Source organism: Pristis pectinata, chromosome 9, assembly GCF_009764475.1.
Source record: "Pristis pectinata isolate sPriPec2 chromosome 9, sPriPec2.1.pri, whole genome shotgun sequence".
Taxonomy (NCBI): domain Eukaryota; kingdom Metazoa; phylum Chordata; class Chondrichthyes; order Rhinopristiformes; family Pristidae; genus Pristis; species Pristis pectinata.
The window spans coordinates 95056928-95081570 of record NC_067413.1 but is presented as its reverse complement, the minus strand read 5'-3'; the positions used below and the strand labels follow the sequence as shown (position 1 = coordinate 95081570).

The following is a 24643-nucleotide window of genomic DNA, read 5'->3' as shown; positions in this document are numbered from 1 at the left end:
TAACCCTTTTAACCAATTTTTGTAATGTTTAGATCTTTTTCTCTGTAAAAAATAAAGCTTTAAATTCTTTTCTCTCTAACCCAGAAAACTGCCATATGTAATATACCCAGGTAAATCCTTGATACATATGGACATCTCAGACCAGCAGCTGACCCTGAATATAATTATTAACACTAATCCAAGTGGTGACTTGACACTTCATTGCCCATTATGTCAATTTTGTCTAAGTTTATGCAAGTAATTTGCACCGTGAGCTTGCTTTTGTTTAACTCCTTAAGCTGTTTACCAAGAAATGAAGTCTGCAAGTAAAGGGCAGAGCTGCAAGTAAGATCCCCATGAAAACCGCAAATCTTACAGCTTTATCACTTCATCCTGACATCGGTTTGTGCACTTGGCCTGGTACTGCTGCAGCCTTTCCTCTGATCCCTCCACAGTTAGAGCCTTGCACTTTCATCCACCCTGGATTCATACATATTCCTTCTACTTCAAGTTTTGTTAAAAAAACACACGTTGAGAAGCACTCCACAAAGTCTCAATACCAAATGCAGATGAAAGGGAACAAAAAAAAGCAAAGACTCTGGACTGTGCAGCAGATTTTTAGTGTAAAATGCATGGGTGGTGATTGGAGATCTGGCAAAGAATCATAATTTATTTTTGTGGAGGTACATGTAGTTTAACAACTGTAAACAAGTCATTTACACTAATAAAAAATTACTACTCACTGCAATCCATTATTATATCACAAGTCTTCAAACCTACACGTTGATCAAGATCCAAAATGCAAAATTAAAGCAATATAAACAGTTTATGAAGTGTTCTTACAGAATTATTGTAGCTAAACAATCCTAAAGGAATTTTGGCATCTTTAGAAAATAGTTGGTTAAATGACAGAAAACAAATTGGCAATGATCTTTTGTTTGACTTGAGAAATACACTGGAGTTTTAGAATTATTAAACTCTTACCACTTTGAGATATATACTTTTGCTTATCTTTACAATGGTAGATTTTCAAATATGATTCGCCTCTTACAGCTTTGTTTTGCTTGCTGGGGACAGTGACTCTGTTTTCTTTTTTCGGGTGGAGCTTGTTTGGTAGTACAGTGCAGAAGGGTGCATGTTAAAGTTTTTCACAATTCGTGCAAAGAATATAGATAGCAAGAGTTCAGGGTTGTGTGAACATCATGTCCTGTAGGGGTTCTGTTGAATGCTTACAGTTCTTTGACAATATTCCTTCCACTACAGATGGCACCCAAGACCATGATGTCCCTAGCATTCATTCCATAGCTGACGATGACGAGTATTGGTCTTTGGATTTGCAGAACTACCTTCTGTTTAACAATGCACTGTTGTGAATGAGAAACCTTTGATTTCTACTATTCAGTAATGTTTTTCATCATAGCTTTGATCTTAAAGTATAAATTTCTAACTCAGATGGACTCTTGCCTAATTCATAAATTTGCACATACCATTAGCTCTCTCCAGAGATGGCAAGTATAATTTTTACTTGAATAATGCAGAAGGGTACTTCCCCTCCAATTCTGCTTGCTAACTGACATGTTGTACTGTATTTTGCAAGGTACAAATAAAAAATAAATAAAATAAAATTTGAATTCATGAGGGTGTATATATTATTTCTCACCTAATATATTCTCGTGACGAAGAAGAACCGTATTATAAATTTCCGTCTCTCGAAACCAGGATTTTTCATCTCGCGATGAGAAGATTTTTACAGCAACATTTTCACCTTGCCACTGGCCTCTCCACACTTCTCCATAACGCCCCTTTCCTGTTTCAGAGGGATGGGGGAAGGCAGGGTTAACAAAAAAGGTTTCAATTTTGTTTTTAAACTATATAGTGGGGCAAGAAATGTTTGTTTCCTTTCAAGAGCTTCTTGACTGAAATATTCGGCAGATGACCAGAACACCATTGGGTTACTAGTATAGTCCTTGTTCCCAAAGCTTTATAGCTTTTCACCTTTTTTTGCTGTGTTTTCTGATAACCAGGCCATTCCAGGATACATGCTATGTAGGTATAGAGGAGTGAGTTTCCATAATGCCTTTGTTCATTTGCAGACTTTGGTTTTAATTCCCAAATAAGTAGGTTGTTAAACTATTTACAGTTCTAGCTTTATTAATTTTTTGAGAAACTTTTCTCATTTTACTTTTCAATTCCTTTGCCCACAAGACCCTGCAATATGGGAGCAAGGAAACCTTAACGTAAACAACCGTCTGCTAGGTGCTTTTCTTGTACTGTCTGCATTGCAAAATTTGGTTTTCCAGTGGATAACATGTCAAAAGCTGTTTATGTAACCCTTTCCAGTACAAGGTTTTTTGGATGTTCCTATTGGCCAAAATATTTCTTGGAAGCTGGCGTACTAAACTAAAATCAGACATTTCTGCAAACATTCAAGCTGTATGTTTGGCCACATTGTAACGAAAAGCATAACCTTTAGGCACTTAATAGTAGAAATTCCTGCCTCTTCAGAATGACCAATATTGTAAGCTTTTAGCTAATACACTGTAATTTTAACCCTTACAACTAAAACACCAAGGACAAATTATCAATGTAATTTTAAAAAAATTATTTCATAATCCAATTCTGGATTTTTAAACCTATTTATTATATTTTCTTTTTCTTTTGCTAAATATAAAATTATTCTCTCGTTTCATTCAGGTTTCCTGCTCCCACAACCCACTTCAGGATACTTGAATATGCAAGAGGGTCAGTTTCCTCATCTGTCAAATGCCCAAACTGTGAAGATTGACAATCAAATCAATCTGATAGGATAATCCACTGAGGAGTTACACCTCCGGTAATCTCCAAGTGAAAAGTGACCCAATCTATCTTCCCAAAGGCTAATTCTAACAAACAAGTTGAAATGTTCATTTATAGCTTTAATCAAATTGATTAAATGTGGCTGAAGTTTTGAGTTATTTTACCTACCTACACATTCCACCAGGGTAATCTGTCTGGCAACTGTGCGTTGTACCAGAAATGGCAAACCTGATCCACTGCCTGATGTACAAGAATGATCAAGCAAATCCTAAGAATGAGAAATATGAAACATTAATATGGAAACTATAGCTATTACATCATTAAAATTATGGCTTCTGAGAAATGAAAAGTATCAGTCCCATGTTAACCAGAGTTTTAATTAATTGCATGGTTAAATACAGAACAGCAGTATACTTGAATGTCTAATGAATAATGCCATTCCTTTATAATCTTTAAAGACGCAATTTAAAATTCTGATAATTAAACCTCTCTATGATCTTGCTCCTCATTTACGTTACATCTTTCAGTCCAACAAAGCTCAGGTCTCCACACTCATCCACTTCTGAGCTTATAGATATCCCCTAAATGTTCATTATCAAAAGTGGCCCATTATTGGATAGATTGGTTATGCTGGATTCATACAATTAGAATGTTTTTTTCCTTAAATACTGCAAAGTAAGAGGTAGCTGGGGAAAGAATAGGATTAGGTGGAGAGCAGTGAGGGCCATGATTAGGAGGGTCTGGATTTCACTGGATTTGGTGATCAATTCAAAGTCATTTTCAGGGCAATGTGAAGGATGTTTATCAAGCCTAGATCATGTATGGATCCAAACAGGGCTGCAGATTCAGCATGGAAGTGGTTATCACCAGTCCTACTGCTGGGGAGTTGTGCCAAACTTAGCAGTACCCTGAGCCAGTGTCCAGAGAATCAGACCAATCCCTAGGTTTTAGTCCAGAGTTCAGATCGAGTGTCTCAATCAGAGTCCAGACCCACAAGAGGTTGGATCTTTGCTACATCTCACCCTTATTCTGTAGTTCCCTTGCCTTCATTCACCCTCCTTTGTCCCTTACCCAAATTACCCTCCAATTTCTTCTTTCTGAAAACCCCATCCTTCAGCAACCCAGTCTTTTATGTAGGTTGCAATGCAAAGCCTTCTGGCTGCATCATTTGCGAAAAACAGTGTTGTCTTTGTTCTAGTTCCTTTATCATCAACTTATTCTTATAGACGTGATGAGCGAGTTATTTAACACCATTGATCCTAGCATATAAATCAGCTGATTTTGCAGGAATTTTAGCATAATTTTATAAAGCTAAATCTGCAAGGTGCGAAGAGTTCATAATTAAATTCCAATTAAAGCAAAGCAGAAGATTAGAATCAGATTGTTATTTCAATTAGGAAGCTTAAGTATTAATAACAGATTTAGCATCCAGCTATCTCACCTGACCAGACAATGTGCACCAGGTGTAAAGTGCCAGCTGTAATTGTGCCGAAAAACTAAACAGCACACAAGACCTTAGGAGTTAAAATATTATAGAATTCTTAGATCACAGTTTAAATGCATTAATTTTTCTAAATAAAATCCTATTTAGCCTTTTAAAAAAATATATTGAGACAGGTGTCTCTAATCCTGCACAGACTTCTCACAGAAGCTACACCACCTGCAGAAGCTGGTCTCCAAGAGTTCTACAGCATTCCAGTGGCACTGATATCTAGTTATTTATTAATTCAGAGGGCCACAGACCTTCCTGCCTGACTCCAAGATAAAATATTTTTCAACTGATGAACTTGGAGTTAAAAATTGAAGTCCGCCAAAGCCATTTTCTTAGATTGTATTTCCTTAGATAATGAAGGAACATTCCTGTCAATAAAATTGATTAAAAACCCAACTTTAAACCTAAATTTTCAAACTATTCTCTCTATCCAGCATATCTTATCAGATTTTCTCACTTTCTTGTTTGTTCCCAATGCTCACAGTTTGACTTTTCTGATCAATATGCTGGAGGTCATAACTCGTAATTGCAAAAGAGCTTCGACTTCCAATTTACAGAGATTGCAGTTGGGGTCAGTAACATTGGAATCATGCAAAGGAGAGGCAGGGCATGCTTTAGGCACTGGAGTATGAAGCAACAAGGATGGGGCATAAAGAACTCATCCTGTCAGTGGTTCAGACACCAACTTTAGAAAATCGCCTGTAGGCGACATCTTCTCACTGGAGAAAATAATCCTCATCTTTACTTGTGGGTCAGGCAACATCTATGGAGGGAAATGGACAACTGACGTTTCAAGTTGAGACCCTTCATTTGGGCCAATCCAGAAGGGTCTTAACACAAAACGTTGACTGTCCATTTCCCTCCACAGATGCTGCCTGACCCACCAAGTTCCTCCAGTGTCTTGTGTTGTTGATTCAGCATCTGCAGTCTCTTGTGTCTCTGGAGAACCATATTCACGTAAGACATCAGTCAAATTAAGCATCCAAAAGAAGTGCATCTTGCTTATATTTTTGGGACTCATACCAGGCTTTCCAATTACTAGCTAATAGTTCCCAACTGACGGTCAATGATTGCAGTCTTTGCTCAAGGTCAGATGACTCATACTAATGAAGACAAAGAGAAAGCACAATTTTAGCATGATCCGGGGAATGAGTTCAACCAGATAAAGAAATGCTAATAACAAAACCATTCTACCACCAAGGTAGCCATTAACTTGAAATGAGAGCACCCACCTAATATGGGATTGTGCAATGCCTCTACAATTCATGCATCATCTGGCAGTAAACTACCTTGGAGGTAGAAGACTGTGAAGATAAAGCTGATACTTGGCTGTTTAGGGGGGGTCTAAACAGATATCAGTGTAGTTTATTCTGACTTCCCTTTGGCCATAAACCCCAAGTTTCGATCACAAAGAATTGAAAATTTTGTAAAAGTGACAGCTTTCTAAGAACAGAAGCTACGATGTGATCCAATTTGACAAGTCATTCAGAATGAACCACCATTGTCATTAAAAGACCTTGGAACAGGATTTAATTTGTTAGTTCAACTGGATGAAATTTAATCACCTCCAAATAAAGTCTTCTTTAAGGTCTGGCTTGCAGTTTGCACCCTGTGTTTAACTACTGCAACTGCTGCATTAATACAGATGATAATGACACAGTGGGAACAATGATGTAAACTTCATCTCCAAAGGACGTGTCTGGTCCTATCAAAAACTAGTATCAAAAGTCCAGGTTATATCCACGGCCCAGGGACTTGTTCAGCCCAGTGACAAAGCCACTGATTATCACTTCACAGTAGTGCAGACACCCTGAGAAAAGTTAGGCACATAAACAGGGGTCTGTGTTGTTCCTTGATTCCAAAAATGCTTGTCAAACTTTGATTCTGGAAACCCAACTATGTGTCTAGTACATTCCAACCTTCGTGGATAAAGAACACTAGCAAAATTAAAATTTGCTGAATCTGCTTGAATAATGTGGAAAACTTCATAAGGAATAGTATCTGAACAAGAAAGTGGGAAAATTATAAACTGTACACAGTACAAGAGAGCTTACTCCAGCGCCACACATTTTAATAAACATATCAGGGAAAAATGCCTATGAAATCCTGTTTGTGGTGCTCTGGACTTAGAAACACAAGTAGGAAGATACTGGAGGAGGAAAGGAGGCTGTATAGTCCCTTAAGCCTCCTCTATCATTCTGCAAGGTCAAGACTGATCTGATCTTGGCCTCAACTTCACTTAAGAGGTATGTGTTCTAAAGAAACATTCTAATTGTCATTGTATATTAAAACAAAATCGATTAGTACAAGTGAAGATTGAAGAGATAATTTTATTCCTCTAAAGTATAAAATTCAGTTCCACTATTAAGGTAGCCTAACTACAAAATGAAATTTGTTTTCTCTGGGGTTGTTCTATTTAGTTGCAATGCAAACTTGATCAATGAGAGCACAACTGAACCGAGGATTTTCTTTTACAAACAAAAAGTTATTAATCTCTTTATGGTCTTTGAAATTTATGGTCATATTTGATAGTAAACATCATTCTTGTGTGTACAGTCAAGACATGTCCAAACTTTTTTTAAATGAATTATGCACGATGTACTCAAGACCATCCAATCCCACAGTTGCAACATGTACCCATCTTTACACAACAATAACTTCAGAGAATTATAAAAATAGCAAAAATTTATTACCGCCAGTGTACTATCTCCCACATTGGAAGCTATAAGGCCATCAATTGCTCCATTCTCGGCATCACGAGCATGTAACCTTTCCATCCTATTCTGGTGAATTTTGCGACAAATCAGGACAGCAACAAGGGACAAAACTATCAGCACTATGACTGTACTAACAACAAAAATTATTAGCGTCTCCACACTGTACTCGATTGGCTCTCCTTTTGGTGCTGAAACAAAAAAAAAATACATTCAGCTAATTGTCACAGTTTGCAGGTAGCATTGAAAGCTTTTTATGAACTTTCTTGCTTTAAAAAAAAACATTCACATGTATACCAAGGTGATTTAAAAGTACATATAAAACATAAAACTGCACTAGAGCAGCTTCTTACAAGGTCTGTGTCAAAAGAAAAAATGTAAGCTCAGTGTAGGAAAACAAAAAGGGTGAAGGAACAGGAAATGCATTAGGATAATACACCATATCTACTGTATATAACTGTATCTACTGTATATCATACGTCCTGAGAAAGCTCAAATCCACATGGTTTACATGCTAGCATTTGAATCTCCTGCAAGTCTGTACTGCATACACCATAGTATACTGCAGCAGAATCAAGCTGACAGTTTCAGATTGCAGGTTATAGTCAAGAGAACATAGGAACAGGAGGAAACGACTCAGCACACTCTACCATTCAGTCAAATCATGGCTCATCATCTCCATTAAACCTATTCTGATCCCTACTCTTTGACAAAGATCGATGGAAAAACTGTAGGTGGTCACCTGTCCAACCTTAAAACAGAACTTCAATTACCCACCTATGAAATATACCTGCGACTTTCACATATTTTCCACAGGAGCTACCTTTGCTCCCATTAACTCACCACTAACTCAGACTGTGAACTTCCCCTTAAACCTGACCCCAAGGTGCATAAAAACATAAAAAAGGAGCAAGAGGAGGTCACTCAGAACCTCAACCCTTCCCCACCATTCAATATGATCATGGCTGACCATCCCAGGCCTCATTTCTTCTTCTGTGTGAGGTCCCCAAAATACAAACTTCCCTGATCTTTCACAAAGCTATCTACTTCTACTTTACAAACCCCAATAACTCTTGACAACCCTCTGGGCTATAGAATTCCAGAGATTCACCACCCACTGTGAGAAGGTTCTACACACTTTAATTTTAAATGACCACCCATTAATAAATGTCCCCTTGTTCAACATTTTCCTATTAGTGGATATACATCGACATCTACCCTCTCCTGCCCCCCCCCACCCCCCAAAGGATCTTGCATGTCTGAATTATATCAGCCTTCATTCCCCTAAACTCCAAAGAATAAAGATCCAATTACTTTAGCCACTTTGAACATAGAGCCTAGAACACTACAGCACAGTACAGGCCCTTCGGCCCACAATGTTGTGCCGACATTTTATCCTGCTTTAAGAGCTATCTAACCCTCCCACATAGCCCCCTATTTTTCTATCATTCATGTGTCTAAGAGTCTCTTATATGTCCCTAATGTATCTGTCCCCACAATCTCTGTCAGCAGTGCATTCCACGCACCCACACTCTCTGTGTTAAAATAAGGAATTAGCCTAATAAATCTCTTTTGGACTTCCTCCCATGCCAGTATATTCATTTTTTAATAAGGGGGCCAAAAATGTGCACAAGACTTGAGGTGCAGCCTCCCCAGTGCCATTTCCAATTGTAGTAACACTTCCCTATTTCTAAACTCCAATCCTCTTGCAATAAAAGTCAAAATTCTAAAAGTTTCTGCTATCTAGTACAAAGTACCCTTGTATTACGAAGAGGTTGTGTTCCTAGAAAACTGCCTGTGTTGCAATTTTCCATAATGCAACCCTTTTTCTTTTTACATTGAATCCCATGTTATAAGTGGAAATGCCTTCCTACCGAGCAACAAGTAATGCCCATGCAGGTGCACAGTTTATAGGCATGGGAATTCTGATTGTACTGTGTCGGCAGAAGAAAAAATGTTTTAATTAACTGGAAATGGATGTTACTATGTTTGATAAAATAAAGTTGCACAAGTATCAACAGAAGAGATTGCCTTGTCAGTTTCCAAAACAAATCCCTTAAGTTGCCTCCCGCTGTGAACCAGCAGCCTATGATCATTGTCCTTGGTAAACTAATTCAGTTCTCTGTCTACATTTTATTTTATCCCCCTAGACAAGTTCCATAACAGCAAAGTTTTATTGCTATCTTAAATTTTTTGGTAGCGATTTGTGAATCCCTCAAGTGCAAATTTCATTAACCAAACTGCCACACTGAAGGGGTACACTGTACCAGTTATCCCACAACTATTCAAAAATAGAGAACGATTACCTACAAAGTAGGTCATGTTCAGTTTTCCATCACAGGCAGTGATAGCCAGGTCCTGTCCTCTCTAGCTTATGTGGGGAACATTAAGATATTATAAGAAATAAACTGCTGCTTCATGCTTTTTAAGACTGTCATTACTCTAGGTCTAGACAAATGGTAAACATCCTAGACGGGCTGTTAGAGTAAAGGCTTGATAGCTTGGCATGTTCTGGGACAATCAGATCCTTAGACACACATACAAAAATTGATGCTATATTTCAAATAGCAAGGGTGAATTTCTAATTCTGTATTTTAAAGCCCTATATTACTGTGACTGCTTACACTGCATCAAACCCAGCCCCCCTCAAACTACTTCCCTCTGGGGAGTTATCATGGGAAGTGTGGTGTGGAGGATGCACATCACACAACCCACAGGATCTCTTCATTCATCCATAATGAAGCAAAGCAAAGAGGACAAACTTATGAATAGGAAGATCCTCGTTTGGAGTCAAAACATCAGCTATTGGGACTGATTTGCAAAATGGAGGTGACACTAGAAAGTAATCGTCTGTTTCCATTCCTGATAGAAAGAACCATGATCTCTTCACCTCAGAATAACTCTCGTTTCAAGTCAGGCCCTGCCAACTATTTTTGTATCATCAGCAACCTAGATTCAGAAAGCTAAAGCCTTTCCTCTTACACCTCCTCTTTAGCACACATTCACGTGACCTGTCCCCCAACTTTTATAATCACTAGCATGTGGCACTGGAGGTAACCCAGACAGTACAAACTGTTCTTTAGTCTGCTAACTAGCTCCCTAAATTCATGTTGTAGGACCCCATTTCTCTTTTTACCCATGTTGTTGAGACCAAAGTGAACTATAACTTCCAGCTGTTTATTACCCTCTCCTTTTAAAATACCTGCAACCCTGGCATCATACCATCCTGGATTCACTTTTACAGCCATGGACACGTCTTTCCCATTAGCTTCAAGTTCCTGGTGTCAACACCTCAGAGGATCTATCTGGTCCCAATACATTGATGCAATCAGGAAGAAGGCATGCCAGTGGCTCTACTTCATTTGGAGTTTGAGGAGATTTGGTATGTCACCAAAGACTAAATTTCTACAGATGTACAGTGGAGAGTATTCTGACTGGTTGCATCACCACCTGGTACAGAGGCTCCAATGCACAGGATCAAAAAAGGCTGCAGAGGGTTGTAGACTCAGCCAGCTCCATCACAGGCACAACCCTCCCTGCCATTGAGGACATCTTCAAGAGGCGGTGCCTCAAGAAGGCGGCAACCATCACTAAGCACCCTCACCACCCGGGACATGCCCTCTTCACTTTACTACCATCAGGGAGGTGGTACAGGAGCCTGAAGACCCACACTCAACGTTTCAGGAACAGCTTCTTCCCCTCCACCAGATTTCTGAACAGTCCATGAACACTACCTCAGTATTCCTCTATTGCACTATTTATTTATTTTTGTGACTTCTAGTATTTTTTAATGTCTTTATGTCTTGCACTGTACTGCTGCCGCAAAACAATAAATTTCACAACATATGCCTGTGATATTAAACCTGATTCTGATTAAAAACAGCCTATTTGTTAATTATCTCCACCCCTTAGGTAAAGACCCTGAGTTTGTGGTACAGCCCATTTTGTTTGTAGTGGACATGTTCAAAATTGTCATTTTCTTGTTATATTTAATGGCCAATCTAACAATTTAGAGCAATGTGTCATAACCTAGTTTTGCTAGCATTAGGGCCTGCTGCTGTCATTAGGTCAACACAATTTCAAATTCTCTCTACTCATTCACTTGCAATTACTAATGCCAAGTTTATTCTATTATGCAACACATGTAGAATCCATCCCATTCTTTACATATCCACTTCATTACTTGTTGAAGTTTAAACACAATGTTTTGCTTTCCCTGGGAACAGCTTGTCCCGCAGCTGTTGATACTTAGCTCAGTTCCCCAATGAACTGTTTAAAAGCTAACACATTTTGTGCATGAAGAGTTTGTAACGTGAATCTTTTTTTAAAAAAAGTAAACCAGTTTTGATCATTTATTTCATACACACAATTGCAAAGGTGAGCTAGCACAAACTTCTCTTCCCAAAACAAATGGAGTTCTTAAGATCCTATTAGCAACAATTTTGAAATTATATTAATGCTTAGTACATGCTGGCAAGAGTAAGTGACTGTCCATTTTAAATGACAGAATTAACTGGTGGGAACTATGAAGTTTTTGTTTTGAAAGAACTTGCCTGTTCCCTTCAAACTTCTGGAACACCCAAGGGCTTTACAAACTTTACTGATGTTTCTTTGGGTTAGAAGTTCCAGAGTCAAAAGTGTTATTCTGGAATTTGAACACTAATTGCAAAACAAACTACTATACTTATTCATTTTGATCACTTTCCTGATTGTCCCTCAAGGATCTGTGTGGTTTTCGCTAATGTCAAGTACAAAGATAGCTGCAATGACTCTGGATCTCTGTGGTTTCCATAATCTATCATCTCCTACTCTCTTGCCACCCTTTACACTTACTCAAGAGTTCTTGTTTTTTTGCAGGATTTTCCATTCTCTTTTTAATCCATTACGAAAAACTGTCTTCCCTTTAGGTTAGTTTCTTTATTCAACAAACGTGGTCTAAAAACCGCCAGAGATACAGGCAAACTTCTAGTCAGTCTACTCTAAAAACTGGTCAATTGGAAATTCAAGACTGCAAGAACGGTACACTGGCTTCAACACTGCTGGAATTTCTCATTGGAAGTGAATGACAATGGGTACCTGCTCTATGGAAAGGATGTCGTCCTTAAACTCATTTCTTTCTCAACAATTACTACCTGACCTGTGATTTCCAGTTGTTTTTATTTTATTTCAGATTTCCAGCATCTTAAAGGTTTTGCTTTTGGATGCTGGGATACATCTAAAAGTGTTTTCAATATCATTTTAAGCCTAGCAACAGACATATATGCCAGGCATTCAGTGTAGTTAAGTGGGTATTTAAATTTAGAAGTCCAGTTACTGCATGCAGCACTGCAGTTATATTTGGCTTTGACGTTTCATTAAGTATTAAATGTAATCTTGCAGTGATTACTGGAACTCGCATTTACATACATACAAATCATCAAGCCTTGTAAGCTATTTAATATTCCAATGTGTGGGTCAATTCTTGTCTAAATCACTTCTAAACTGAGAGGTAGATACTGCCTCTTGTAGTGGGTCTGTATGACCAGAAGTTGCACTGGCCATCTTCTTGGAGTTATGTCATATTGGCCTCAAGGCTGGACCAAGGTGGGAGACTCTCCAAAATTGCCTGCTCTGACCACTCACTTGATGCAAGATCTCCCAATTTTAAAACAGGCCTTTGTTGACATTTCTGACTTCTTTGACTGCCAATCTGCTACCATTTTTGCCATATTTCAAGTACTTTAAAAGTTCAGGTAAATTGGTTGCAAGTGGTTTGACGCTTGTTATCCACTTAATGCTAAGTGTTTCAGTAAAAGAAAGAAACCTCTGAGTTTAAAAAGAGGCTACAAAACCAGACCTTTATTGTTTCAAAATACAGGTTATTTCAATGATAGCCCTGATTTCTTTTGGTAATAGTTCAGGGAGTTTTGAACAGCTACGTACCCCTCCCATCATGCAGGTTCACATTTGTCTTTGAAATGGATCAGATACGGGGCAATTGCAGGAAACATATGGAAACGTGGCACAAAAAAATCATTACCACAAAAAACCTAGCTTTTCTGAAGGTCTATCTGTAAAACATAAGATTAGAGTTTCATATAGTTTGGCTCGTTATCTTGGTCGGACTTATATGATGAGATGGACTCGACCTCATAATCTACCTTGTTGTGACCTTGCACCTTATTGTCTACCTGCAATGCACTTCCCTGTAGCTGTGATACTTTACTCTGTATTCTGTTATTGTTTTTACCTGTACTACCTCAGTGCACTCTGTACTAATTCAATGTATCTGCACTGTGTAATGCATTGATCTGCACAAACAGTATGCAAGACAAGTTTTGCACTGTACCTCGGTACAAGTGACAATAATGAACCATTACCAAGTTGGGCTGAAGGGCCTGTTTCTGTGCTGTATAACCATGACTCCATATCATCAACCAAGATTATTATGAAAGTGATGACAGTATTGTTGAGATTAAAGCAGGTTTTTCTTTAAAGGATTCGAAATGTGCGGCACAAGGTTTCTGGCATAAGTTAAGATTAGAAATACTGCACAAGACCTATACTGTCTCTCCAAATGCTTGGCGTTAGCTATCAATCTGGTGGGTCTTTCTTTGGCAATAAGGCCATACAGTCAGGCAAACAGTGACATTCATGTTTTTTGTAAAGGAAAAAAAAATCCAAACTCATACCTTGAGAAAGAAGTGGCATTGCTGTAATATTCCTATTGCACAGGTTTCCATTGCAGCACTGCACTACTTGGGTTTCAGAGGGTGGGGTCTTGCACATCAGTCCACTTTGATCATCATTGAAGCAACCTTTCCTGTACACAGGAACTTCTCCATTTTGTGTCACTGAAGCAAAACAGGATTGGCCATAGCATACAGGCCTCCCACACGAATTGTCCTCACAGACACACTGAAACTGACTTGGATTGTCTTTATCTGTTAACATACGAAAAGATGTTAAAATTTATAAAACACAAGCAATTTTCAAGTTCAACATTAAAAGCTATTTACCAAATTTTTAAACATAAAAGCATACATCATTTGCACCTACTGTAACTGGCAATCTCCCCAACTGGGGAAGGGACAATGAATATGAATGAACACACCCCTCCCCACCAATGCAAACCTAGCCAAAATACATTATTCCAATAAAAGACCAATATACCTGCTCCAATTGTGGGATGAAACAACATGATCTGGAACCAGCAATATTTTGGGAAGCACAAGCAGTCACTTTACCTAGTTTCAGACCAGCTTCAAATTATCCTCGAAAGATAAACCGCCCCCTTTTTTTTATATTTAGGTGACAATTTTTGCCCTCTCAACAAGCCATCCCAAAACACTTCAGGTGATGATCATTATTGAGTAGAGTGACATATTTGATAAGACATCTGACCAGCAACTCAGTGGTCAGAGGTTCAAATTCCAGCTGGTTGTGAAAATGAATTCAATACATTTAATTAGATGTAGAACAGCAGCAAATGTTGGCCATGAAATTTGGTAAGTGGCTGTAAAACTGGGTCCACATTTATGGTCCACGAGAGGAAAGACTCATCATGCTACTTGATCTGCTCTATACATGACTCCAGTTTCATACTACATGGTTGATGCTGCACCCCCTTAAGGCGACCAAGGATGGGCAATATTATTGATAATTTCTTCCCTCAGTTCTAAAGAAGGCCAACACATCTAAGTGTAGCATTGCGGCTTTACTCATTTTTCTCCCCCTATCATTCCAATGGACTTTGTTGTGGTTCGTTGCATTCCTCCATTGAGCATGTACATTGGTGAGCAGCAAATAAAAATTAATATTCCATAAAAAAGTTTTATTGAAAAGAAAATTAAAAATTGCTTGGGCATAAACAGGCATATTAAAAACAAAGAAATCAGTAACTAAAAACAGAGATAAATATTTGATTAAGATAGAGTCAGGGTCATGCAGCATAAAGGCAGACCTTTGGTCTGCCATGCTCCTGCCAATCATTGAATACCCATTTATACCAATATTACTGTGCTGTTAGTTAACATGTGACCAACGTACCAAGTTTACATGCAGTGAAAAAATATCCAGTTTTAAATAGCAAAAATAACTTTAACAATTCATACACACTTGACAAATCCACAAATCAAAAAACAAAGCTGGAAGCAAAAGTTATTTAGTTGTTTTTTTCCCAGGTATTCAACTTGCCTTCAGCTCCACATCGAAAGACCTTTGGGGTCAGAAGTAGCAGAACGAGAATGCTGCATTGGGCCATCAGGGAAAGGTTACTGCAAAACAAGAGCAGATGTTATTTCACATTCTTCCCATGCTTCCATCTTATTAAAACATTTTCTTTCCACTCTCTTCAGATTCCCTCAAGCCATAACCTATTCGTCCTTTGCTCTGCTGCATTGGTGCTACAGTTCCATTCTTTTACTAATGGCACACAGGGATCCACGGTTGTCTGTCTAGTTTACCCAAATTTTAAATACACTCAGCATTTCCGTTCCATCTGTCCAAACATTTCATGGCTTAAGTTGATGTTCTGACAACACACAATTACTTGTTAACAAATGAGCAACCTAGAAATTGGATCAATTAGCACATAATTAACTGCACATAAAAATGAGTTAACCTGTTTTAGACAATGCTGGTGATTATTTCTGAGAGAGATTGGTGATCTGGAGTGGAGACTTCTGTATACAATTCTACATTGCTGCATCTGATGTGATCCTGACATCAGTTGCTCATCCAATGACTAATCGTGCACTACATATTTTCTCCCTTACCAACATGCACTCAAGATTCTGGAACCAACCTATAAACTGTTGAATAGTTCACGATACAACTGACAGCATTTTGTGCTACTTTATTGCTTTTATATCTAGTTAAAAGGACACTCTGCTGAGATCAGGAGACTTGACTGGGCAGCTTTAGAATTGACAAGCTCAACCATCTTCCTAGTTGACAGAGTATGGTTAAACTAATAGGGAAGGCATCTTTTGAGCAGTTAGCAGCTGGGATACTCATACAACAGGTGCCTCAATGGTTACATCACTGGTAGCCTTCCATTATCGTAGGGATTGGTGCAGCAGTGATTAGCTGCACAGGGTGAGCTGAAGTCTTGGAGAGGCCATGCCCACCTGTCTTCAGGGACACCACACCCTATCTGGATCCATTCTTTGGGAATATTTTCTAGCCTGTTTTCTCTGTGGGATCAAAGTCACACTGAAGTCAGTGTGGCAACTTCCTTGCTACAGGATCTTTGCAAGCAGCTGCAGCAAGGTTTCTGCCATGTCCCACAACTAGCTGCACCACAGCAATCAGAGGAACAGATTGCATCTCAGGCACTGGGACCTGCCAACATTGCTGTCATCCTGAGGGCAGGCAGCCATTGACTGCCTGTGAGGATGCCCATTAACAACACAGGAAAAGTTCCCTCTCCTTCAACGTTCAATTGGCTGTCAATGGTGAATCATGCACTCTATAGCTGTGACACTTTACTCTGCATTCTGTATTGTTTTACCCTGTACTACCTCAGTGCATTGTGTAATGAATTGATCTGTACGAATGGTATAAAAGACCTCGATACGTGACAATAATAAACCAATTCCAATTCCCAAGCAGCACACATGATGAGTTCAGACTCAGAGAGCCTGAACTGCAGACATTTTCTGCACAAACAGTGCTCCAAGTGATGGATAGATCCAGATACCAGTTCACAGTACTACAACAGGTGCTGAACATTGCTACAATGAGAGCCACAAGGAATAGCTGTGAAAAACACCACATATTTTGAAAATGAGAATCTGGTTCCTGTAAAGGCCCAGGGACACCCTGCTGTCTGCACACCGCAGGTGAGGAAGCTTCATTGTTGTGTGTTATGTGCTACACACCCTAACAATCCAACGACAGCAGCCAGTGTCAGAGGAAGAACAGCATGCAGACCAGGAATCCGAGGGGCACGAAGTGTAGGGCTGAAGAGCCGCAGAAGCTAAAGGACGAGGTAGATTACCGGGGGAAGTCCCAGCAGAACACTTCTAGCCTCATTTCCCTGAAGAGGGAGTGAGGAAGTGATAGAACAGACAATAAGGGACTCCCTGATCGAGAAACCTTTGCATAAGGGGCCTAGAAAAGTCAAAGACTCTCCAATCCGACACCAATATAGTTCATCTATAATCACCCCAGAGAGCCCGAGTACATTAATGCTGCACATCAGTGCATGAAACCCTGATACAGAGGTTCTCATTGGTGTGCAGCTCAACCTGACAAATATTATGAGGACATGGCACTAATTTCTGCGTTGCTCAGATGAGTGGGTGTGTTCACTGCTGCAGAAGCCAACTGGAACCATCGCTTTGCAGGCTCTTTCCCTGGCGGCTCTAGCAGGTTTCCCTGCTGCTCCAGTACACACAATGCCAGATCTCCATCAGTAAATTTAGAGGCTCTCCCTCTTTCCTGCAATCTCCCCTTCGAAGAGAGCCGTAACAAACTTGCTGCTGTCTGGCTGTCAAGAGGAGTGTGTGCCTTTAAGGCTCTCACCCTTCAGATAGGGGCATGGCAAAAGTGTCAGAAGCTGCATTCAACTAAACCTGGTCCGGTCAGAAATTGTACAATTACCAATTTTTAGTCCATTCTACAGTTTTATTTTGAGGAGATCTTATTGGGTATTAATACCACAACATACCCAAATTAATTTCTAGGCAAGTGTCCTTTATATATTCTGCACAAGTTCTATTAATGAAAGCGTCAAGATTTTTTTTTCGGCAAGCAACCTGGGATACATACTTGAGAAGAAAGAACTTCCAGAGCTATGCACAAGAAGAGGAAATAAGTGCAAAGCTCTTGCTAAGAGCCAGCCCAGGCAGGATGGGTCGAACGGGCTCCTTCTGCAGTGTGCAATTCCAGAGATGGTGACATTGGATTTCTATTGGAACTGAAGGTCCAAAACAAAAGAAAAATGGAATTAGCAAAATCCTTTCTACTATTCAAGATCATAAATAGTAAACAAAAATACTCCCAAAATGCACACTTTATGATGGACATTGTAAGATTATGATTTTTAGTAACTATGGATCAATATTTTTATTTTCCACATTAAAAACAGTTTGCTATCTAACAGCTTCGGGTTTTGGTAGTGGGGGTAGATTTGTTTCTCGTAATAAAATATCTCAATTTTTTTTCTTCCTTTATTAACTAACTACTATATATGATTATTGATTTAGAGTATTGTAATTCTAAGTTTGATTTAACACAATGTATTCAGTAGTATTTTTACTCTTTCTTGATGCATGTACTCTTATTTTTTTCATGGATTTAATAAAAATATTGTAAAGAAAAAAAACAGTTCAAACACAAATGGTTCATGCCGCATTGAATACGTACCTGAAACAATTTACTGGAAAATGAGGGAACCAAAAAAAAGGGCTAGTAAAGGTTTTTACAAAAAAGGCCTGACCAAATCTTTCATATTTTAATTTCGACATTAACTTTCCTTCTATATACCATTTCAAAAGACAACTGTATTCAAACAAAATCTTTTAACCAATACCTATTAGTACATTAGTCATAGCATTGCAACTCATCCATGCAGTGCACAGATTTTCTCACCATAACATCTGTTAGTGGTCCTGCTTACTACCAGTGTCCGTGAGTGCAGCATCAGCAGATATTCTAATACACAGACCTAGAGCCCCACCTCCCTGCTACAAATCAGTTTGCAAATATCCCAAAACAATGTTTAAACAAAGAACCTCCTTCATAAACCTCTGATTCCTGTCACTTGATGTTATCTTTCAGTTAGTGGCAGGATATATATCTCAGACAGTGGAAACAGTTAAACATTTTTATAATGAATACAAACTTGGCTAACCATCTTGGAATGCCAAACCAGGCACTTGCCCTACACTAACAGAAACCAGCTCAGAATGTGCTTTGTGTGCTGCCATCAAGCCTGTCCAGCTACATCGCTGCCATTTTCAGACAGAATGGCCTTTGCAGTGTTGCCCAAAATCATTACAAAAAACACTGAACAGACAATTAAATAAATTATATATTTATTAAATTTGATGGACAGCAACGCACTGGATTCAAAACAATTATGTCATAGTAGCTGCCACACAGGTAAGCAGACCAATAAAATGCAAGTCTTTGAAATGAATGATTTAACCAACTAATGTTGAGGGGGCTCTATATACAGGAAGGATTCTATTCCATTCTCCAAGTTCCTCTGCCTCTATCATATTTGTTTCAATTTGAAACTCCGAGAGGTCTTCCTTCTTCCTGAACCATGGCTTCCCCTCTATGGTTGTGGATAGAGCCCCAGACTACATTTCCTGCACCTCTGCTCTCACCCATTCTCCACCTTCCATCCCACCAGCCTCCACACTTAACACATTATCCTTTGCAATTTGTGCCACCGCCAATAAGATTCCAGCACCAGGGACATTTTGCCCTCCTCTTCCCTTTCAACAGTTGGAAGAGAATATTCCCTTCATGACTTGCTGGTCCATATTTCTATCCTCACCAACCTCTCCCCGTCTTGCGGCACTTTCTCATGGACCCACAGGATTTGCAACATTTATTCCCTTCCCACCATCCATAGAACAGTCTTTCAAGGTGAAGTGGCAATTCACTTGGGCTTCTTCCAATCTAACGTACTGCATTCAGTATTCACGCTGTGGTCTCCTCTACATTGGAGAGACCAAATGAAGATTGGGTGAACATTTTTTGGAGCACCTGTGTTCAATCTGTGGGAATGACACTGAACTTTAGAATTCTCCATCCAACTCTGACCCAAACAGCCTCCTCCACTGTTATAACAAGAACCAACACAAGCTCGAGGAAATGTTAATTCTGTTCCACTTTCCACAGATGCTGCCTGAGCTTTGAGTGTTTCCAGTATTTTATGCTTTTATTTTAGACAATTCAGATTTCCAGCAGCTGCAGATTTTTTTTATTTTTCCGGGGTGCACGTTGAGGATTTCAGCAGCGAGGTAAGGGTGGGCACGGTCAGTAATAACAGAAAATTAAGGCAACCCCAGGCCAGGAGGATGATGACTCAGATCCTCTAGCAGCTGCCACACAGGATAGAATGGTTAACGAATGAGGAGCAGACTTCAGACTTTTAAGACCCGCACCAGCGTTCAGAGCATCAGTGCATGGTAAAACGTTTGCAATGGCAAATGAGCACAGTACCGCTTGATATCATTGCTTTAATTACCTCAAACAGGTGCTGCACGTGGATGGAAGTGTTGGAAAGAACGTTGGCTCTCCTTGCCCTGATATCTCCCACCCCATCTAGGTTGCACTGCTCAAGGGTGCAGCAGTGGAGTGTTGTATTGTCTTTCAGAAGAAATGTTGAATCAAAGCCCAACGACTGTCATTCTTCTGGAGATTTTGTCCTGATTACAATATCCTTACCACTCATTTTTAACTGAAATAATAATTTTTTTTAAATGCCACAAAAGATTCTGCTTATGTGTGGATTTCACGATCTAATAAACTGCTAGTTTAAAAACAAACTCAAGCATTTCCTTTCAATCCTTGGAGATAAAATTATATCCACCCATTGCTGATTTATAAACTGTGGAAATGACTTACCTTCCCTATTGGTTTTATTAAAACCCACAACATATAAAATCCCACATAAACAAAAACACTGGGCATGTTGAAAATCTGAAATGCAAGAAACTCTGAGTGAGGCAACATCTCAGAGGAAAACAGTCACTTTTTAACATTGATCACTCTTGCTAGAACCAGAAGAGGTTGCAGGTGAACAGCATTTAACCAAATGAAGTCATGGAAAAAGCAGGAAGAGAATAATGGCTTCGATCTGCCTAAAAGTTTGAGATTTTGGCTTCTTCTGGTCTGGATGGCTGACAAGCAGCTTGTCAACACAAAATACACAATACCAAACGAAAGCCGTTAATGCAGAACATACTGCAATGAACAAAGGTGTGGAATCTTTCTCACCCCCAACAAGGCTCACATCCTCTCTTCCCCTAACAGTCCCCTCCTGCCAACTAAGCTTGCTCCCCACTCCTAATTTCCCCCCAGATCACCATTGCCATGTGTCCCACACCACGCCATGGGTCACCATCCACCTGATGCCCCTCCAATTCCACATCCCTCACCCAACGTCTCTCCAGACCCACTGACCTTCCACCTCGCAATGTCCCCACAACCTGCCGCCTCCCAATGTCACTCCCCAGCCCATGGTCTCCCCCACCCCACTGCCATCGCTCCATATCCTAATGATCCCTCCCCCATGCCTGTCTGTTTTCCCCCTCCCCAACTGTGTCTCCCTCCTCCCCCCATCTCCCTTCCCCCTCCACCCCCGTAATCTCTCCCCTGCCCCCTCACCCATGCCTCCCTCCATCTCTCTCCCACCCCGTCTCCCTCCTTCCCCCTTGTCTTGTACTCCTGTCTCCTTCTCTCCCCCCCTTCCTGCTGTATCTCTCCCTCTCCCCTTCCACACATCTCCCTCCCAGTCTCTCCCCCCCCCCCCCGTGTCTCTCCCCGTGCGTCTCTCTCCCGCTCTGACTTGCTCGACCTCCTTCCCTATTTCTGTCCGTCTCCGCATTACACCGTGAATCCCCCCGCGTCACCCCTCCCCGTGTCTCTCCATCATCTCCCTCCCATGCCTCTCCCTCATCTCCCCCTCCCCCATATTTCTCCCTCTCCTGTGTCTCCCCCCACGTCTCTCAACCCCCTCCGTCTCAGTCCATGTCTCCGCCTTATACCATGAATCCCATGTCTCTCCCCTTCCCTTGTCTCTCTCCCTTCCCTGTCTCTCCCCCATCCACCCCATGTCTTTCCCCCTCCTTCCAGTGTATCTCCCCCTCCCCATCTCTGTCCCTCTCAACCAGTTTCTCAACCCCTCCCCCATCTCTCTCCCCATGCCTCCACCTTACGCCATAAATTCCCCTTGTCTCCCTCTCCCCAGTGTCTCTCCCCTCCCATGTCTGTCCCCCTCGTCTCCCCCTCCCTAGTGTGTGCCCCCCTCGTCTCCCCCTCATCTCCCGTGTCTGTCCCCCTCGTCTCCCCCTCCCCGTGTCTGTCCCCCTCATCTCCCGTGTCTGTCCCCCTCGTCTCCCCCTCATTTCCCGTGTCTGTCCCCCTCGTCTCCCCCTCCCCGTGTCTGTCCCCCTCATCTCCCGTGTCTGTCCCCCTCGTCTCCCCCTCCCCGTGTCTGTCCCCCTCGTCTCCCGTGTCTGTCCCCCTCATCTCCCCCTCCCCGTGTCTGTCCCCCTCGTCTCCCGTGTCTGTCCCCCTCGTCTCCCGTGTCTGTCCCCCTCGTCTCCCGTGTCTGTCCCCCTCGTCTCCCCCTCCCCGTGTCTCCCCAACTTGTCCCCCTCCCGTGTCTCCCCCTCATCTCTCCCCATTGTCCCCCTCCCCAGTCTCTCCCCATGTCTCTCCACCCTATCTCCCCGTGACTCTCCCCCCTCCGTTTCTCTCCCCCTCACATCTCCCCCAGTGACTCTCCCCCCGCCGTCTCTCCCCACCTCCCTCCCCTTCTTCCCTTATCTCCCCCCACCCTCTCCCCTCCACCCCTTATCCCTCCATCTCTCCCCCTTTCCCCATATTTCGCCTTCTCCCCACGTCTCTCTCTCCCTGCCCGCATCTCTCTCCCCTCCCCATCTCTCCCCATGTGTCTCCCCCCTCCCATGACAGTCTCCCCCTCCCCAGCTCTCTCCGCCTGTCCCGTGTGTTTCCCACCTCCCCGTGTCTCTCCCCCGTCTACCTCCTCCACCCCGTCTCACCCCCTCCTCCCCGTCACCCCCATCCCTTCCGTCTCTCTCTCTCCCCGTGTCTACCTCCTCCCCGTGTCCCTCCTCCCAGTCTCTCCCCGTTTACCCCTCCGCCCCCATCTCACCCCCTCCTCCCCGTCACTCCCCCCAGTCTCTTTCAGCCATGTCTACCCCTCCCCGTGTCCCTCCTCCCACTCTCACATCTCCCCATGTCTACCCCCGTGCCCATCCCCTGCCCCCTTCTCCCCCATGTCTCTCCCCGCCCCATCTCTTCCCTCCTCCCCATCTCCCCCACCACGTCTCTACTCTGTGACTCTTCCCTACACCTCTCCCCTGTGTCTAGCCCCCTCCATCCCATCTCCCTCCCCCCGCCCTGTCTCTTCCCCTCCCCATGTCTCCCCGTGTCTTGCCCCCTCCATCCCCGTCTCAACCCCTCCCACCGTCTCTTCCCCCTCCCCATGTCTCCCCCATTCCCCCGTGTCTCTCCCCCCCATGAAGCCCCGTCCCTCCCCGTGTCTCTCCCTCCCCCTGCCCCATCTCACCCCTCCCCCCAGCCTCTTTCAGCCATGTCTACCCCCTCCCCGTGTCCCTCCTCCCAGTCTCTCACCCCTCCCCATGTCTACCCCCTCCATCCCCCCGTCTACCCCCCTGTGCCCCTCCCCCGCCCCGTCTCTTCCCCCCTCCCCATGTCTCCCTCCCCCATATCTCCCCCCAACGTCTCTACACTGTGACTCTCCCCCTCCCCTCCGCCTCTCCCCCGTGTCTAGCCCCCTCCATCCCCCGCCCTATCTCTTCCCCTCCCCCATGTCTCTCCCCCCTCCCCTGTGTCTTGCCCCCGACATCCCCCCCCCCGCCCTCTTCCCCCTCCCCCGTCTCCCCCCGAGTCCCTCCCCCCACCCCCCCCGGCAACTATCTCTGCCCCTTCCCCAGGCCGCGTTGGGCCGGGCCGCCCTGGGCGGGAGCGGCCGCCGTTACCTGGCGGCGCGGTGCGGCCCAGCGTCCGGGACCCGCCAACCGATCCTTTCTCCCCGGCTCCAGCCCAAACTTTAGCCCCGCACGGCGCGTCGCGACGCAGGGGGCGCGCACGGCGCGTCGCGACGCAGGGGGCGCGCACGGCGCGTCCCGGGCTAGCGCCCGCGCACGCAGCGCCGCTCCCTCTCCCCACCCCGGTCGGGGAACGTCACCACGCAACACACGCACGGTCACGGGGGCGGGGGAGGGGGGGGGAGGAGACGCCCGCGCTGCGCCTGCGCAGTGGCCCCCGCGCCTCACACGCCGCCCGGCGGACTTTCCGTATCGCGAGTCCTCTACGTACGTAGGTGTGAAGTGTCGTTAGAACGGGGGACGACGGAAAGACTCAGAGAGGTAACGTTTCATAGAGTTAAAGGGAGCGGGGGGGGTGGGGGAGACGCGGGGGGCGGTGATGTTTCGTAGATACAGCACGGGAAAGGGCCATTCGGCCCATCTAGTCCGTGCTAACCGTCAACCTATTGCTCCCCACCGCAACTTACCGTGGCCGCTCAACCCGCAGATGCTCAGTGAAGCTCGGAAGATGCCAAGGAGGGTCAGAGGAAAGCTGTAGGATGATCTAAGAGGTCAGTTGCAAGATAGTGGTAAGAAACTAGGAGAAATGCTGAATATTTAGGGCTGTCAGTGTAGATGCTCCAAAGGAAAGGACAGGTGGAAGCGAAGGACGTTCAAATGTTACACAGAAAAACTGCGCGGAAGTTTCTGTAGCTAACAGTTGTCACATAGCTGGGGTTACATTGCAATGTTGCTACCTGGAAATACACAGAGTAGAGCAGAAGCAGTAAGATAAGATCTTCATTAGTCCCATCTACATCGAAACACACGGTGAGATGCATCTTTTTGCGTAGAGTGTTCTGGGGGGCAGCCCCGCAAGTGTCGCCGCGCTTCCGGCACCAACATAGCACACCCACAAC

General features: G+C 42.9%; 1 protein-coding gene across 1 annotated transcript in view; it reads right to left on the bottom strand.

Moving 5' to 3' along the window:
• The window catches only part of LOC127574232 (activin receptor type-1-like), a 32350-nt gene extending 8548 nt beyond the window's left edge, over positions 1–23802 (bottom strand). Inside the window, exons 1-7 of the mRNA XM_052023054.1 lie at positions 23676–23802; positions 17737–17884; positions 15157–15236; positions 13653–13904; positions 6961–7172; positions 2944–3043; positions 1640–1786 (exon numbers count right to left, since the gene is read on the bottom strand). Of these exons, the coding sequence (XP_051879014.1) occupies positions 1640–1786; positions 2944–3043; positions 6961–7172; positions 13653–13904; positions 15157–15223 (778 nt within the window). The 5' untranslated portion in view covers positions 15224–15236; positions 17737–17884; positions 23676–23802. The remainder of the gene's footprint in view (positions 1–1639; positions 1787–2943; positions 3044–6960; positions 7173–13652; positions 13905–15156; positions 15237–17736; positions 17885–23675) is intronic.
• Positions 23803–24643: the final 841 nt, after the last annotated feature.